A 19698-nucleotide genomic window follows, 5' to 3' on the forward strand; every position below is an offset into this window, starting at 1 on the left:
ACAATATTCTTGAAACTGTATATACATTCGTAAAACGATTACTACTTGCACAAAAATGTCTTATAAATATGTTACCGTTAAAAACTTACCTTTGTGACAACGGAAGGTGCTAAAATTCATGGCAGAATTCGTCTAAATTTAAAAAAATATATCGCTTTTAATACGTTTAATATTTTGCCTTGTTGACTAATTGAGAATGAAGTTTACGTACTCTTCAAATTTACATGGTTGGAAAATCGAAGGTTAAATTAGAAAGACGTCTGAAATTATATCAATATGGATAACAGCCATTTTTTCCATTTATCGGTATTGAAGGAGAGTGGATCCAGGCCAAATTTAATATAATCTAACACCAGCACAGACAGTTCTTGAGAGCATTCTGGAAAATGACCTCCATCATTTTTCTTATCTATTTGATATATGTTTCACATCGAAGATGGGTCACACATTATGAAACGGCCAGGCCTACTGTGCATCATTTAAGGGGCAAGATGATTCAGAAAACATCGGACCTGTTCACTTTGCTTCAGAATCCAATAAATGGTGGAACGTGGACATCTCGAAACCGTATGTTCCGATTTTGGTAATTATATGATTGCGCGATGGAAGCATCTATGCTAGAAAGGTTAAGTGATCCTCCATTTTCCTCTGACGGTTGGGACATGAGCACTAACTTTTGCCCTAACCTTTTATGGCTTATGGTTATATATATATATAGCGCCATTACTCGTTTTCTGAAAAGATAAGAGGAAAAAGCAAAAGGAAAAGAAAAGAAGAAGGGCTAAGGGAAAAGGATTATATCGACAGTGAGCATGCATAAGGGCGTAAACGCGATGATCGATTCTCTTCGTCGATTTTCTCTTTTGTTAATAACTCGCTAGAATTAACGTTTCTAGGTGCGTTTGCTGTTGCTTTTGATAGCTAATAGCAACCTGTTACAACTCTGCATTGAACAAATTCTAGAAAATTGTTTCGCTTAGCTGTAGCAATGCAAAGAGAAAATCGATGAAGAGAATCGATCATCGCGTAAACGCCCTTTTGCATTCTCACTGTCGATATGTACTCTATGGACATAAATAATATTTTTGATTTGAAATATCCAATATAAAAGAAATCATAATGGAGGTGTTCACTACCCAAGTCTTGTCAGGGCATAAAGTAACAAGGACAACAATGTGTACCGTTGATTACTGGAAAATCCCGTTCTCCTAGTTTGAAGTTGTCAGGACTAGGGTTTGGCGATAGATCTTATACCAGCAACGCACCGCGAAAAGGTGATCTAGCAGCGTTACTGGTTTGAAAAGATAAAAATTGGATTAAAAGGAACGTACTCACCAAGTTGAGCCAATTGGGTTCTTTAAGGGTATTGAGGTGAATGCATATTCGTAATCTGCATTGAAAATGGAACCCAAACCTCAAATTTCTTCAATTTTAGTACTCCGGAACTATTTTAAATAAGTACGATTACATTTGCAAAAATCACCTTATTAACGCCCCTTGGTGTCACTTTGCGAGCAGTCAGTTTCTTAGTTTAGTGTCAAACAGTGAAGCTATTATTTTGCTTTAAATCTTAATTAAAAAAAAAAGATGAAAATATTTGGGTTCGAAAACAATATCGCTGTGCTCAGAAAACGAAGATCTTCCAGATGATGTATAAAACCCGATACATTTTTCAAAATCAAAGAACCCAATTGAATCTAAAGGTACCTTGACCAACCCCCTGCAATGCGATCCAGTTCTTGAAATTTAAGCTCCAACCATGTGGCAAGGTTTCAATAAATGTAATGCCTTCGAAATCATTCTTACTTTCCCACAATGGACAATCAAAAATAAGTTGTTTTCGAATTGACGAGCACAATTTGCGTGAATAATGCCTTCCTATAACGTTATCTGGAAAACTCTATCTATTTTCCGCAACGCGGCGCGACATGTACCAAGCTTAATCATAGAGGAAAAGGAGGAGCTGTCAAATTAGCACCAGAGCACCAGAGAGATTTGGCTTCACTCGAGTTGTTCGCAGATGACAGGCGTTGTCCTGTGACCTTGACATGTGTTGATGTAGAAGTCCAAATTGTAGACGGTCCGCTAGACGAAAACCAACATAAACTCACCTGGTTTGTGGTAGAGCGGACACGGAATGTCTTCCCTCGATTGGAAATATTAGTTGTTCGGATGTTATTGATTTTTTTATTTTTTCTAATCTAATCTAATCTAATACAAATGCAGCCAGTACTCGAAAGCATCTTGGAAAATGATTAGGTTAGATAACGCTTAATCATTTTTCTTGTCAACATTGATGTTTGCAGCTTATCTGAGATATGACACAAACATCAAAACGGTCAGGCCTACTGCGTTACATTTACCGCAAAGATGATTCAGTGAAATGATTCGAGTTCGAATAAATATATTTAAACATCGATGCATTTCGTGAATCTACAGGGGTGGAAGGATGCGTGGACATATCGTACCAAACGGTCCGAGCTAGGTGAATTTATATGTAATGTAATGCAGGGAATATATAATATCGAACATAGTATAAAGGAATGATCGTTATGGAACAAACATCAGCATAATTCAAAAACCGATGATTGTATTGAAATTGTGTCTGAGAAGAAAATATAGAAAATCAATTGGTCTGTTTAGAATAAAAAAACGGAAAAACATAGTGAATAAAAAAAAACAAGGCAGAAAAATTTATCGAGTTATGCATTATATGATGGCACATCAAGACTCTTCGAAAGAATTTTGTAAACCTTGAATTGAACAGATCTGAATCTGAATCTGAATTCTACTTACAAACTCTCATGCATGTTAACTTCCTTTTCAAGTAAACTAGCAGCTTGCAAGACATGTTGCTTACAACAATGGAATATTTCATGACATGTCTCACACATTTACACGATTTATAATGTAAACTTGTATTATATGTGACACTTCATTTATGTGCATCATAGTATCATAAATTTAAACTGCTTGTTCGAATTGTGTATGGAATGGGGTTAGTATGATTTAATTTGCTCAGAGCTTAGAGATATTTGTATTTTTTTACTTTTTCCAAAACAAATTGTTTAAGAAAGTAATTCAGGAATAGTTGTAACTGTTATTTTCGCTCAATATCACCAGAAAAATGGTTTTATTTATTCTGGTTCCTCTGTTTATGTATCATAATGAAGTTTTTTTTTTGTTTTTACATCCCATAATTTCATTTTCCTGCCACAAAATTTTTACGGCATTAACCCCTTGTCAATTTGTGTTTAAGTTGAATCATTTCCCTCCAGTCATCACCCGTTGAAATATGACCCATTTATTCCCCTCCCGGTCATTAACGGTCCCACCACGCACTCTTCAATTTGCACCGTCACGAGCGTGAAGTAAAACATTCTTATTTATGTATCCATTTCTAATTTTTAATTTCCAAAGTTCTTTTCTTTTAAGGCCTTTTAAATTTTTCCATTCCTTCCCCGGTACGATTCCCTCACGCTCCGGCGTTCTTTTAATTCTATTAATCCTCTACCGCAACCGGTCCAGTGCCGCCGACGCCGCCTTAACAAAATAGCGCCGGTGTCTTGGCAAGAGTTTTTTTTTTCTTCTTTGTTCTCATACTCCTCTTCTTCCCTCTTCTCATTCGACTGGTTTGGCTCGCGCCGTGCGTCTCATAATACTATCAGGAGGGTGATAAAGCGTGTAAGAAAGTAAGCTGCCCAAAAACCGCCGTCCAACCACCAACACCATCAGTGCATCCCCTCTCGCCATCATCCCATTGAAGGGAAAAAAGGTTCTCCCAACCAGCGCAGGAGATGAAAATCTGTGGGTGGTATTTTCCTGACGGTGGCCACCGTGTTTTACTTTTATTTTTTCAACGTTCACTTTTTCACGTTTTTCATAATCCACGACTGACGGAAGGTGGTGGTTTTCCTCGTTGCACCGACAGGGAGAAGATCATTCCGGCACAGTCAGTCAGTGTCTTGGCTGCGTGTCTCTCACCTCACCTCCGCACGGGCTAATAAGGATTATGAATAGCGGGGAAATGGGCCTTAATGGAATATTTATGTTTCGAAATTAATTTGTAGAAAATATAATTAATATTTTATTACACGCCGAAATAAATCAAGCTCGACGTGTATATTCTTTACATTCTTGTAATTCACGGATGCCACAGTGTTTTCCGTTTTGCAGGCCACCACGCTGCTGCTGATGCAATTCAAAGTCGGAGGGAAAAGTTTCTTTTATTTATACGACGATGAAGGCTCTCCGCTCACGCGGTTACGAGTTTTGCACCCAAGAACGGATCCAACTGACTGCCCGTCTTCAGCTGGGCTTCGGCAAAAAGCGCACAATCGTATAATAAAAATAAAGATAATAAAATGCATAAATCAAATTTCAACCTGCAATTACAAGTACTTGGTGTTTTACCTTATCCAAGTGTGCCATGAGTGTGTTCTTTCTCTCGCTCCACGCCGAACGAAGTAGGCCTTTTTCTTCAGCAGGAATCATAAATCCTTCGGAAGTATGGTATTTTAGAAAATTCCCACTCTCGCGTTGCCGGTTTGACACGTGAGGAGGTTCAGGTTCGATTTGTTTGAAATCCGGGAACGGTGAGAAACGGTAAATTGCTCCCAGTTCCGCGGAACTCGCACGGAGGTCATGTCCATCCGCAGCGAGAAGAAAGCCTTTCAAAATCTGTCCAAACAATAAGCGAAGGTACTCGTCAAATATCCCTCGTCTTTTCGTTTCACACCGTTTGATGCTGATTGAGCTGACATCTCTAAAGCTTTCTACTACAATAGCGAAAGGGTTATAATTATCGAGCTACGGCGAATAAAAAAAAACCGAAAACGTGAAAATCAATGAGTCGGAAATCATTACGCTTCTTTATTTTGTATGTGACCCCTTCCTCTCCCCACCCCTGTCCTGTTTATTGGCCCAAAAAGCCGAAAGAGTATGCAAAGAAACATTTCTAAATCCTCCCCACACCACTTCGCGCCTAGCTTGTACTAACCGATTACCCCTGTCTTAACACCAGTAACTCTCTGCTATCGCACAGCTCTAGGCCCGGCAGACCACCGAAACGAGGCCCTGTGGGACTTTCGATGCCGGCGTCGCACATGTCGCACCATGCCGCCGCAGCCGCCGCCGCCTCGCAGATCAAAAAGCACCGGCTCGACAACGGCGAGTTCGTCTACGAGAATGGACATCTGAACGGTGAGTGTGTGTGTGCGTGTTTGTTATGTACGGGTAGGATGGGTTCGATTTGGGAAAGGAAATGTGAAGTACACTCACAGCTTTGCACAGAGGCAGATCGGGTTTCCCATTGGAAGCAGATTGATGCAAAATTTCGGGCAAAATTTGATTCTCAAACCATGTTCTGATTCAAATTTGAAAGTAAGACTAACAAAAGATCGGGTAAATCGCACCCAGTATGAGTTTCACATTTATTTCTATAGAAATTGAGGTTTATAGGAATAGTCCTAAACTTATTCTACGAAGACTACCTCGTTTTTTTTTCTGTTAGCTAATAAAGCCAAAAAAAATCTGGAATGAAATTCACCAGATACATAATCCGATTATCAACTGACACTCTCTGTTTCTATTACCAGGATTAACCAATGGAAACAAACATGATTTCTACCTTATCTCCACCGGATCATCAGGTTAGTTGTACATTTTTGAATTTCAAACGCTCATAAATTATGAGGCATGTATCATTTGCTTGCATTTTCTGACCGCTTACGCCCAATCTATTGTTCACTTAACTATGTTGCTTTAGAGAGTAAAGAGTTAGTCTATTCCAGGAGTGATCCTTGGATGGATAATTTTCATACTACTCTCTATCAAACTGCATGTCAATATTTTCTAAAATTGGTCTGATCCCTTTTAAACTCACCGAATTGGGAATTGCATTACGAATTCGGCCAATAGAAGACCTTGAGTTCAAAATAATCTGATAGTAACACACTTCAATTTGATCATTTTAGGCTGGGCTGAAACCATGTACGAGCATACTTCGATGAACACAAACTGCTCACGCTCACTTCAGCCTGCAAGCATGAGTGCTCAAAGTAAGAAATGGCTCGAATGGGCGTTTTAAACATGTTAATAAAAAGACAAATATGATGGCAAGCGTTGCACTACAATAAAATAAAAAAAAAATCTGTATATCTACAGCATTTTTCAAAAACAGCTCACGCGCATAGGTTCTACTAAGGTTGATTATTAGTGTTTGGAGTGCGCTATTTTGACGATTGACCGTTTTCATATTGACACATTGTAAAGGGTTCTGTTTCCTGGGTTTAGAAAAATCCCGTGCAATCCAGGGACTTCAGGATTTTTATAAGATGCTTAAAATTACTAAATTCACCAATAATAAAGCGTTTATTCATCTTCAAAGCTCAACAATGAGTATGAAGAATAAAGGTTGTACATATTTCAGATCATCACTTAGTTAATGTATGCAAAAAAAAAAAAAAAAAAGTTCATTTGTGTTTATGTCGGGAAGTGATGGCTTGTTTTGGAGCAAATTTTCGCGGAATCCGGTAAAAAATTTCATTTCCTATTAGAAGACACTGTCATCATGAAATTGAGAGCAGTGAAGACGATTGAGCAGTTCCATCCAACTGTCGAATTGCTTTTATTTTTCCATCTCCGAGTTCAATGAAAGTTCGCACTAGGGGCAATGCGGGGTTTGTGCTGGAATTCAGCCATTTTTACTCACGCTTTATTTTCCGATATTTTTCCATAAATCATGGCACGAAAACAACTCGTCTAATTGTTGTTGGAAACTGGATTGCCTTTTCAAAAAAAAAAAAAAAAACGCTGATAAAAATTCCAATAACCAAGTTATATTAATTACTGAATGTTTTAGTAGAATAATTACAGACCTTATTACGTAGTTTTTTTTTTATCTTTTAATTCTTCTACTATCGTATCACTTTTACTTTCACTAATTCACTCTCAATATTTACTTGCACTATCAGTTTTTTTTTTTTTTTTTTTTAATTATAACAGATAGGTATTTCGTTTATTAATTTCAAACTTCTTCAGTGTCTAGTCATAGACAAGACATATGAAGAAGTAGAGATGAACTAGCCTTAGGCTAAAAATTTCTAAAATAAATATTGAAAAAAAATATGAAGAAGTTTGCAAGTTGTAAACAAAATACGAATTTGTAATAGATTTTTTTTAAAGTGATGGTGAAAGAAAATAGTGATAGTGAATAGTGAATTAGTGAAAGTAACAATATTAGTAGAATGAAAAGGAGAGACAACTTAATAAGGTATTAAAATAAGTTCACTTTTAAGATTTTTAAACTTTTTTTATAGACACTTCAGGGTTGACCAAAATTTTAAAGTTTTTATTTTCCTTAAAGAATTTTATTGTTTTTTATGCCAAAAAAAAAATCGTTTCTTTTGCACAAATATTACAAATATTACATGAACAAAAAGTTCAAAACAATTACTAAGAGTTCATGTTGTACGATGTAGGTCAATTTGAAGAGTCTTTTGTGTCTAGTTCAGAATCTTACAAATGTAATTTTTTGTTGTTGCACTTGCATAGTTTTTTTTCATTTGTAAACGAATTTGTGAAATTATTTTTCAGTGTTTTTTTTTCTAAAAAAAAAGTTTCCAACAACTTTGTCTTAAATCATGTAATTTAGGCTGTTTTGTAATGAGCACTCATACATAGAATTTTCAGTGAAAATTAGATGTATGAGTGCTCATTGCAAGACAGCCTATATTACATGATATAAGCCATAGTCTGTACGGGGTATTAGACATCATTTCGATTAGATGAGCCGTTTTCATCGAATGATTTGTTGAAAAATATCGAATACACCAGTTTAAAAAATTAGGCGTGAGCCAAAATTGCCGAATGTCAGCACAATCTCAGTTGGGCAATCTTCTAGTCAAGAATTATGTGAAGTTTCATGAATTTTTTTATATTTTTCGCTATTTGGCCTGGAACTGCTCGATTGTCAAACCAAGAGTCAATTTTACAGGCAATTCATTGAATGAAATCATTTGTTGAAAAATATTTTCTCGATCTGGTTGCTTCATCGTTGACACTTCACTAGTCCCAGCATTTCGGTGGATATTGGTGTAACAATCTTCAAAACCAACAAAATGCGACCACCGCAACAGCACAACCGAAAACTCCAATCACTCGAGAATAAAACGAAGCATGAGCATGAGCATGATTGACCGCCCACGGTTGCTACTCTGTTATTTCCAGACCAGCTGTAATTACACAGAGAACCAATAGACGATGGTTGGGACTAGCAATCATCCTCAACGTGTAAAAACTGGTGATCTCAAACTAAGAAATACCAGCGCCGGCCGCGCCCGAACACAGGTCAAGAAAGGAAGGGGTAGAAATGTGTTGACGTGACACTCGCTTTGATGGAAGCCGAGAACACCTCCGCACTTCCACGAGGAATCACTGGGATATTGGGTAATAGGGTTGGGTTTGCAGCAGGGTTCGTTTTGATAAACGATAAGCTGAATTGATGTCCTAACAATCATCTAACGCGAAGGAGCTTGGGATTGAACCCACGGTCTTCTGCTCAGTAGGCAAAAACGTTTGCCACTAGGCAGACGAGCTCCTTTTTTATCATCGAGTTGCTGTTATTACCATGTAGTCATGTTAACAAATAAAACGATTGACGAATCTTGAATGTGGATGGGCTTGAGATTAGACTCATGATGTTCTGCTCAGTAAGCAAAACCGGTTACTCTAAGGCCACCGAGCCCCTCATATCACATTATAGCGTTACTCAAGTTTTTATGACTATTCAGACCGGCACCGACGACAAGGAAAAGTTATACGAAATACACGATAAACAAGCGATCTAACCATACATTTTTAATATAAAAGGATCTGGGACCGCGTTTTTCTGCTCAGTTAGCAAGCCACTGCAACCGACGATCTTTGAAATCCTTAAACTAAAAGCTATGAAAGAGGCCTTCATTAAGATCCATTTTCACGCGACGTTAAATGTTTCGATTTTCTCTTTACGCATGGTTCAGGTAATCATAACAAGCTATGACCGACGTGACGATTGTTTAAAACCTGGTTGAACAAGCTATTCAAATGTAAAATGTAATGAACAACAGAAATACGCGATAATTCATATTTTCAGCGGTTGGTGGTTAATTTTAAATATGTTAACGGTACTGCCTACGACGGCGCCTACGACAACGACAACAGCGAATTTGTAACTTACCATTTGTCTAGGATAAACACCTTTGCCCGGTGTTTTCCCGAATGGATCTGCACAGCTTGTGTTGTTGGAAAGCAAATCAAAGGTGGCGCCACTCCATGACCTATCGATTCCTAGGAAGGAACTGTGTGCAGCATTATTTTTGACTCGTCTGATGCAAAAGGTGATTCCAGCAATGAAAATGGCATTCCGTCAAGTCGTGTTATGGTCGGACAGCACCATTGTTCTTGCGTGGTTGAAAAAACCGTTAGACCAGCTCCAGATTTTCGTGCGAAACCGTGTAGCGGAGATCTGTAGTATCACGGCGGATTACCAATGGAAGTACGTAAGTTCGAAGAATAATCCAGCTGACATCGTCTTGAGGGGGCAGTTACCTGAAGCTCTTAGCCAGAACCGTCTTTGGAAACACGGCCCAGAATTTCTAACACATCCAAACTATGAAAAGGAAATAGCAGAGAGCATTACTCCTGAGCCACTTCCCGAAATGAAGATCGTTGTGACAGCACTAGCCAAAGTGGACATCTCTATGTTCCAGTTCTTGCATATCTACAGCGATTGCCGCAAGCTTCAGCGAATCATGGCGTATGTTCGGAGGTTTTTAGATGACTGTCGCAAGAAAGATCCGTGTCAACGAGTGAAGAAATCGTACTTAACCGTTTGCGAATTACGCCAAGCAAGCGATGAAATCTTTAGATTTGTTCAGCATACTCTTTTGAGCGACGAGATCAAGCTAGCTTCGTCAGGCGAATCATGTAAGAGAATTGGTAACCTACGTCCAGTGTACATGGACGGTTTACTTCGTGTTGGTGGACGTCTGGATAAGTCAGCATTGCCCTTTGAATCCAAGCATCCTATTATCCTGCCCGATAAGGATCCAGTGGTAAGAATGTTTGTCCGAAGCATGCACAGGGAGCTCCTTCATGTTGGACAAAGATACTGACTGGTCAACTCACGTTCTACCATCAGGCAGGTAACACGCAGCTGTTTGAGGTGTTTCTGTACCAACCCGAAAGACACTACGCAGCTCATGGAAAATTTGCCACAATCAAGAGTACGTCCATCGCCACCGTTCGCTGCTACAGGTGTTGATTATGCGGGCCCTAGGTGGGTTAAACAGGGCACATACCGTGCCAAACTAGTTAAAGCTTACGTGGCGGTATATGTTTACATGGCTACAAAGTCCATCCATTCGGAAGTGGTTTCTGATCTGAGCACCAATGCATTCCTGGCATCATTGAAAAGATTCGTCAGTCGTCGAAGCTTAGTACAGCGGCTTTATTCCGATAACGCCACAAACTTTAAAGGAGCGCATCATGAAATTAACGAACTCTTTGTACAGTTTACGAATCAGAAAACGGTCCAGGGAATCCACCAGTTCTGCCAAACGCGTGAGATAGAATGGCACTTCATTCCACCGGACGCTCCTGAGTTCGGTGGACTTTGGAAGTCAGCGGTAAAATCAGCAAAAACACACTTGAAAAGAATCGTTGGAAATTCCAAATTGACGTTCGAGGAGTTTGCAACCGTTTTGGCAGAAATTGAAGCAGTATTAAACTCACGTCCTTTGTTCGCCATCTCAAACGACCCAGCTGATTGCGATGTAATAACTCCAGCTCATTATCTGATCGGTCGTCCACTTCTTGCCCCTGCCGAACCATCACTGGAAGACTTCAACGTGAATCGTTTGGATCGCTGGCAGCACCTGCAATTAACGAGAGATCATTTCTGGAAAGCTTGGAGTCGTGATTATCTCCACACTTTGCAGCCTCGTAAGAAGTACTTGAAGACAACGTCGAATATCCGAGTGGGAATGGTTGTGTTGCTCCACGAAAACACGCAACCGCCTCTTAGCTGGAAGAATTTCCGCAGTGTACCCAGGAAACGACGATTTAGTGCGGGTAGTTGATGTGTTCTCCCCCAATCACTCGAGAATAAAACGTAGGCGAAAAACTAATTTAATCAAATTATCATGCGCCACGCCCAAGACCAATAAAAATACAACCGAACCGGTCGGATCTTCTCACACAGCACTGACAAATCTCCTTAACCGCACGATAGTCAGGTATGATTAAGCCCAAGCAACAACACAGCTTCTTAGGATGCCGTTAACAAGGATCTCTTGGAATTTTCATTGAATTCTCTTGAAACTCTCCTTAGAATTCCCTTGGAAAGTTCTTCCGAATCTCCTTAACCACTACTCAGAGTTTCTCTGAAAATGTGTTGTTTCTCCCAAAGCTTTTGAAAATTCTTTAAAAGTCGTATGAATTCTGTTGGGAATTCTTTTCAAACCATCTTCAAATTAGCTTGAAAGCTGGGAATTTTTGAGCAATATAAATAATTATCTCCCCTTGGACTTATTATCCATATTGCCTTGCAGCTTTCCTCAAAGTTTAATTCGGCAGATGGGGTCCTTTAACAAAATCACAAAATATTGAAGGGTCTTATACAAAAGTTCTATCAGGAGAAAACCACAACAACGATTTCCAATTAAAGGGACAATAATGCGATTAAAGCTGGAATTCTAGCTTTAATCTATTTTTTTTTAATACATTATCTAAGTATCCCGAGCGATATTAATTTTTTTCTTGGACCTTGGTATTTCTTTCTGTAAGATTTTTTTGTATCTCTATAAACGAGATTTTTAGTCGATGGCTGGTTAATCTCGGATGTGTGACCAGAAAACTTTCGAAATTGTGACCGGAATATGAACCCTTGAGGCCACGAGATCCGGAAAAACCGTAGAGCTGATCTGAAAGACCAATATTTGTTCGAAAGCACTTGTTGATGTATTGTCAGAAATGCAAGATACACCAGGGGGTGGGTGGTGGGTGCGGGATCCAGAATGACCCTCCGAAAGGTCAAGAACAAACTCAAAATTGGCACTTCGGATTCTCCTGATAACATATCAATAAGAGCAGTTTCATGAACTGACCACATTTACAGTTGTTCCGATCCTTTCGGAATTTTACCCTGTGGTCTTCAGGTTCCGTATTCCAGAAACAACTTCTGAAATAGTGCTGGCCTCTTGAGTTCATGTTCCGGTTACAACTCCAAGTTCATTCTGACACACACCAACAAGTTCATTAAAAAACGTGAATCTCTAGGACCTGTTTCATGCACATACCACTTTTACGTTCGTTCCAAATATCTCGGAAGAACATACTGTAGTCCTCAAGGTCTATTTCCCGGTCACAATTTGAAATTCACTCTGATAACACATCAATAAGTGCTTTCGAAAAAAAAACTGTGATGCTCTAACTAAGTTCTAGATATTCCGTGTCCTTGTTCGGGCCACGACTCTAAATGGTTAGGTTTTCTTTATTATGGAGCCTTTCAGCCTCCGGACGACTCTAAATCCATTCTTACAACACTTCTGCATGTGTTTTAAAGAAAGAAAAAAAAAGCAATGAAGCTCTAGGACTAGCTTCATGAATTGACCACTTTTACGGTTGTTCCGGATCTTCCAGAAGAACACTCTTTTTACCCTCGATGTCCACCACTTAAAATAAATTATGACAACACATCAAGAAGTGCTATCGAAAAAATACGGTGAAACTCCAGAACCAGGATGAATTGACCACTTTTACGGTTGTTCCGTAAATTTTACATTCTTTAATTGCAGATTTGATTCTTTTTAGTGATTCGATTATCCGGAGTGAAAAAAAAAAACGATACTCCGGATAATCGAGTCTGACCTGTATGTGAACTTAGGGTGGTCCCTATGGCTAGAGAGTTCAAAATTTAATCTTTTTTTTTAGTTACTTGAGATTGACCAGCGCAATTTCGAACAATTCATTCATAGCAGCTTTGCTCAAAATACACATTTTATATCTCTATCCAAGTTCCAATTAGCAAAAGCGCTAAGTTGAAGTTGGAGAAGGTGGCAGTCAACGATGGCTCGGATTCGGAGATAGATTTTCATATCGTCTGCGAACGACAGTCGTGGACCGTCGAGGACGAAATTGACGTCGTTGAAATACACAAGAAATATCAACGGGCCGAGGTGCGGAATACCCTTGTGGAATACCCGAAGTGGCAGGGAACGAAAGAGATCGGCAGTCGTCGATTGCAACTTCCAACAGACGATCAGATAGATAGGATGCATTGGAGGCGAACCAGCCCAAGGCTGAAAGCCTCCTTAATAAAGCTAAATAATAATAATAATAATAGATAGGATGCGAACCATCGTAGGAGACTGCCGTTTACACCGAGCCTATCCAGTTTGGCGATCGCTATAGGGTGGTTCAACTTGTCGAAGGCGGTTGATAGGTCAGTGTAGATGACATCTGTTTGCATATGGTCTGTCATAGTCTTCGTAATGTACGAGGTGAGACACAGAAGGTTGGAAGTAGTCGACCGCCCTGCCATGAAACCATGCTGGTCTTCGCTCAAGTGCTGCTTGAAGTGAGAGACTAATGGTTCCATAACGACCAACTCGAACAGTTTAGATATGGCACACAACGATGTGATGCCGCGATAGTTGTCGATGTTTCATTTGCATCCCTTCTTATGCACTAGAAACATCTCAGCTGATTTCCAGCAGGAAGGAAACACCCTACTGGAGAGGGACATTTCGAACACAAAGCAGAGAGGAGCCACCAGACTATCGATGTGTTGCTCGAGAAAGACGGAAGGAACTCCGTCAGGTCCAGGCTTAACTGAAGACTTCGAAAGAAGTTCCCCGATACTGTCGTAGTCAGCATTTCGGAAATCGTAGGAGACCTCTAGGGGGAGTGGAATGACCTCAGGAATTTGATTGCCTTCAAGTGCAATAAAAAAGGAGGATAGTGTGGAACAGTATTTATCAACGGCGAAACAGTCATAGACAAATGCGGAGCAGTATCCTGAGCGGTGACGAAGCAAAGGTCTAAGCTACGATTGTTCTCATTAACCACGTGGATTTGCTTCAGAGTGGCGATACTGTAATGATCCAAAAGGCTTACAGCTCCAGAGTAAAATGTAGAACGGTCGTGGTCCGGATACAGGAATCCACCGTAAGATGATCGCCAAGAAATTGCCGGTAGATTGAAGTCGCCAATGATTATCATCTCGTCAGCAGCTGTAGCGATCTCCATTATAGCTCGAATAGACTGACTGTGGCGAGTTCGATCCGGAGGAAAGTAAACTACACACAAAAACAAAGTGCGGTCAGCGAGCTTAATGGCAATCCAAACTTGTTCCACACAATTCCATGAATCGTTTTCGATAACTTGTGCCTTCAATCCAGAGCCGACCGCTATGAGAACGCCTCCAGTAGATTTGCGGCTGTTGTGCGCATTCTGATCGCATCGAAACACCTTGTATTCGGAACCAAACACTTGATTTGACAATGTGCGAGTATCAAGCCAAGTCTCAGTGAGAGCGATGACGTCGAAGCAACGATCCGAAACCGCTGAGCGATAATCATCGACGTTGGAATTCATCCCACCAGCGTTATGGTAATACATGCAGATGGCCTGACTGTGACGATAAGTAGCCTGGCTAGAATTGGTAACGACATCAGACAGAGGATGTTCGAAGACAGATCTTGAATTATACTCGCCTGATTGGGAGATTCGGAAGACCCCCTCTCCGTTTCCAATCACAGGGCTGGGCCAACTCAGAAGAGCGATGGGGGCTTCCAAAATACTGTCCACGGTGCGTCCCAGGGTCCAAGATGAAGAAGATGGAACCGGCTGATGCGGAGTTGATTCCATATTCCCATGACGTGCGTTTCCTTCGTTAGGAGATTCCTGTACGCAGAAAATCAAACCGACTTCAGGCAGCGAATGATCAATGTTGAATTTATACTTGCCTGGTATAGCAAGTTGAAAGACCCCCGACCCACATCTAAACTCAGGACCGCTGGATGGCTGTATGTTCAATCTATTTAATTAGCATTTAGGGTAGGAAAAGTAGTTTAAAATTTACATGGTTCTTACAAAAGAGGCTGGGCTGGTAGCAGGTGTCTTTTTAGTGACTTGGTCACTATTTTGAAGCCAGTCACTAAAAAGTCACTTTTTACACCAAAAAGTCACTAAAGTCACTATTTCACTTAAAATAGTCACTAAAGTCACTTTTTCACTTCTAAAATAGAGTGAAATTTAAAATATCAACGAAATGTTTAGATTGGGTACTTGGCACTAAGAATGTTTACAGTTGTTTTAACAAAGTAGATTTAACAAAGTTAAAAAATTGAAATTTTTTACCAGGGTGCACAGTGAACTTTAGAACACCAGGAAAACTATTGGGAAATGTCTTCAATTTCTATTAAAAATCCGGGAAAATGTACCTCCTATCCCAGAAAATAAATTGTAAACCTTGGAAATTTTTCAAAGGTATTTGTCTGAGATAGATATTTAAAAGTCTTTCAAGGATGATTAAGAACTTTAAAAAATCCAAAGTAAATTTCAGAGAATTTTGGATGACACCAAGATATATCAGAGAAGAATTCCAAAGTACAGACTACGAAAGTCTCATGTAAAATTAAGTGCTCTGAGGGCCAATTTCTTCATCTTCGCTTAAATCTTAAGCCAGGTTTACCTACATAGTTAAACTTGGCTTAACACATCCGAGCGTCGCTTTTGATTATTGTTTAAATTATTAGAGACGCAAAATTCAGCTCCGAAACAATGTTGGAAATAATTCCAATATAATTGAGAGTGAATTTTAACGAGAGTTCTGAGAAGAATGATTGGATGAGGATTCTAGGTCCAATTCTAATAATAATTCAAAATTCGTTCTGAAATTTCGCTTAAGGGAGCTCTGATGAAAAAAACCAAGACAATCCCGTGAACTCCAAAGATGGTCTCTGCGGATAGTTCTTCAAGAATTCTGGGGTGATTTCTGAAGATACTTCCAAAAGAATTATTAAGAGTTCGAAATAAATTCTGAGCAGAATTCCAATGGAATCGTATTTTGAGGTTTCAATGAGAAGATTTTCAAAGTTATTCTGTGATGGATTTTTGTTTTGAGAATTCTGAGGAAATACTTTGGGAATTCTAAGGAGAATACGAATTGAATTTCCAATTGAATGCAGGGGAGGAGTCCAAGATCAATTTAAGCAGAAATTTATGAAAATTCTGAGGTCAAATGCATGGAAATTCTAAAGAGATTTCAAATAAATTTCAAATGTATTTATGGAAGGAGCCTTCAGGGAGTTCCTAGAAGAATCAATAAAAAATGAAAATAATCTATTTTAACTAATCTTGTGTTATTACTTCATGTGTGAATTTAACGATTTACATAGTCGGAGATGCTTAATATCAGACTTAAATTGATAGACGATAGATGGGGAGATAAAGCTATGGAGTTGATAGTTCTGTTATAGTACGGCAGTGTGAAAATTGTATATACAAAGTAGAATGTGAGCAAAGGACAATTTTGAGGAAGGTACGAATCGGGTAGTTGTTTACGTCAGATGGTGAAACGATCGATAGAACTGTTCCGCACATCGGAGATACATGAGCAAATCGGCGATCAACCCTTTTGCCAGTGGTGGCAGGGAGAAACACCCCTCACCATCCCTCACCATCCCTCATTGACGGATGAGCTTGGTAAAGGAGATGCTCTACCCGATTCGTACCTTCCTCAAAATTGTCCTTTGTTCACTTTCTACTTTCTGTATACAAATTTCACACAGCCGTACTATAACGGAACTATCAACGCTTTGCTTTCATCTCCTCATCTATCGTAAAAAATGTCCACTTTAATTCTGATATTTAATGTTAAGTATTTCCAATTACAAAAATATTCTATTTCCAAGAATTTTGTTGATTTTTCTGCAAAGAATTTCAAGAATACAATATTACTTTTGTGAAAGCTTATTTGCCTCTAAGCTTGAGAGAAGGGAAATTATTCTAAAAATGTTCTTGAGATCATTCTAAAGAAATTCTGTGAAAAGTTCGTAGCGAATTATCAAATTTATCTACCTAGATCTATCAAAATTTTAAAGATTTCAGACGCAGAATCAAATTTAAGATCATAAAAAATGGGAATTACTATTTGCTAGTCATCATGTATAACGTAAGCAAAAGTAAATTACTCAAATCACTTCAAATGCTCTTCACAGGAGAATCCGTTGTGTGATTCGATTAAATTAGAGGAATTTATGAAATTTGATTTTATGATCCATGCAGTGTTCGGAAAAACTCAAAAACTCAAATCTCATGCATGAGTTTATGCGCCTATGAGTTTTGCCTTGCAAAATTCAACGTCGCAAAAATCACCGATGAGTTTTCAAGTTCAAAAATTCATTGCTTTATATTTTGGCGTTATTCATTGTTATTACTATTGTTTGCGCATCAGGGGTTGGAAAACTAACACAACATAGGCATGATATCAACGTTTGACGTATTGACGTTTGAGTGGTTTTTATGAGTTTAAAGCTGGAATGATTTTTCGGTGTTGTGAGTGTGAGTGCGTGAATATTAGACTGATGGAAATTTTGACATTTTCGCTCCACAGTTCTCATACGGTTCCAAATCGGGTCCTGTTTAGTCTCCCAAAATTTGAACTCATTTGCAAAGAAACTGACTTGGCACAAACCATTTGAAGTTTATATGGAAATTACTATGGGAAATCAAAACTTTTTGTTCATTGTCTTTTTACCTTTTTCCATATTGCACTGTTCAAAAATTCAAAAGCTTTACTTATGGAAAATTTTCTCAGCTTCAACTTAGCAGAATATAGTTGTTGAGCCAAACGTCAAATAAAATAGTTATTAATTGTTTAAGAGATTGATAATCTTATGGCATGATCAAGCAGCTGTTTTGTGAGCAACACTGTATCTTGCAGTGCAGTGTGACATAGTAGCCATGACTTTTGTGCTCTATTCCAAGCGCCAGAAACACCAATGTTGCCTGCTGAACAGTTGATTGAGCATAATCGTAAGACATTAGTGGCTTGAATTATTGATAACTTTTGATGCTTACATTATATTGAAAAGTGGTTAAGGACAAAGTTGTAGCTGATAAAATTTTCTACGAGCTCAGTTATCATTTTTTAAAGCAGAGCGATATGGTAAATTGTTAGATGGATATGAACAAAACATTTGGTTTTCCTATAGTAATTTCCATATAAACTTCAAATGGTTTGTGCCAAGTCAGTTTCTTATCGAATGAGTTCAAATTTTGGGAAACTAATCAGGACCCGATTTGGAACCGTTTGAGCACTGTGGAGCGAAAATTTCAAAATTTGCATCAGTCTAGTGAATATGCATGAGAATCTCAAGCGTCAATTTTGTTTGCCGCATTCACACGCGAGTTTATTCTCGCAGGGAGGCTCAGTGAATGAGATTTGAGAATGATTTTCCGAACACTGGTTCCATGACATAAGAAGTTTATTTCAATATCAAACCGTATTTGAATTTCTAAGTTACCATATAAATAGTTAGTTATTTAGTATTTACAAGTCACTATTTGGTCACTATTTCCGTAATTTTAGTCACTAAAGTCACTACTATTATATTGCACCAGTACTACCAGCCCTGAAGAGGGAATAATTTACTGAGTAAGCAAGCACAAATAAATCCGTCACATAATATATGAAGACTGCTTCTCGATATTGAGAGCCTATTCGATAAAATTGTCGTAAACATTCATCTTGATGACGATTGTAAAACTTATATTTATAAGAAACAAATAGAAAAAAATCTGACCTGCTTAAGGGCTGACAAAGTTGAGGAAGCATTGTGTTCAATTAAAGGAGAAACGGGTATTTTGTTTCGTTTCACTTATTTTTACAGTAAAAAAAATGCTTACTGACTATAAGGCTGCGGAGTTGGGCTGGAGTCGGGTTGGCTTCGGAGACATTTCTAGGATTATCCGGGCTTGGAATAAGAATTAATTATGTTGCTACCAGAAGAATTGTAAACATCGACTTTGACTTTGACTCCAGATGCTTCAAAAAAGCTTCCGAGTCGAGTCGTAACTCCACAGTATTGCTTATTGTATGACCCCTACCTAGTGCATAGATATATCCACAACAATATATAGTCCACTTAGTGGACTTGCCTTTCATATTCAATATATGGATAAAAGTTGGCCAATTTCACTTGGTTTGCCATATCTAAAGCAGGTTTAGAGGATAGAGCATTTTCACGCCAAGTAGGAAACCAGTAGGTACATAATTGTTTTCAATTTAAGTGAAACTTTGCTTATATGTTGCATTTTGCACCTCTTTAGTCGCGATGTCCAATAAAATCTATCTTTAGATATGCCGTTTTAGATTGTTGGTCTTGAAAAAAAGAATTATACTTATTTTGAAAACGCAACATTCAGTTTCATTCACATCGGAAAGGATTGTGATAAAATGGTAATTTGATGTGCTTTTTGGGCTGGAAATGCTCGATATTCTTTAGTATGACTTTTTTTTTAGTTATCAGAAATGTTTTTCGATAGGGATATTGTAAATATATTAAATTCCACTAAATTACGTAACATTTGGTTAACATTGAAAAATTCATGTCGAGGTTTCATTTTTAAAGCGAAACGAACGAAACA

The 19698-nt window shown here is 38.6% G+C and overlaps 1 protein-coding gene across 12 annotated transcripts in view; it reads left to right on the forward strand.

Annotated features, from left to right (window-relative positions):
- dac (dachshund) overlaps window positions 1–19698 on the forward strand; it is a 109898-nt gene that overhangs the window by 58853 nt on the left and 31347 nt on the right. For 2 of the 12 annotated variants that reach the window (XM_065237220.1, XM_065237223.1), the window contains 2 exons: window positions 5024–5202; window positions 5598–5651. In XM_065237220.1, coding sequence (XP_065093292.1) covers window positions 5024–5202; window positions 5598–5651 — 233 coding nt within the window. The remainder of the gene's footprint in view (window positions 1–5023; window positions 5203–5597; window positions 5652–19698) is intronic. The other 10 variants (XM_065237222.1, XM_065237225.1, XM_065237224.1 and 7 more) reach the window with 5 other exon arrangements.

Source organism: Ochlerotatus camptorhynchus, unplaced genomic scaffold (genome assembly GCF_037179485.1).
Source record: "Ochlerotatus camptorhynchus isolate MF236.1 unplaced genomic scaffold, CSIRO-AGI_Acam_v1.1 ptg000598l, whole genome shotgun sequence".
Classification (NCBI taxonomy): Eukaryota; Metazoa; Arthropoda; class Insecta; order Diptera; family Culicidae; genus Ochlerotatus; species Ochlerotatus camptorhynchus.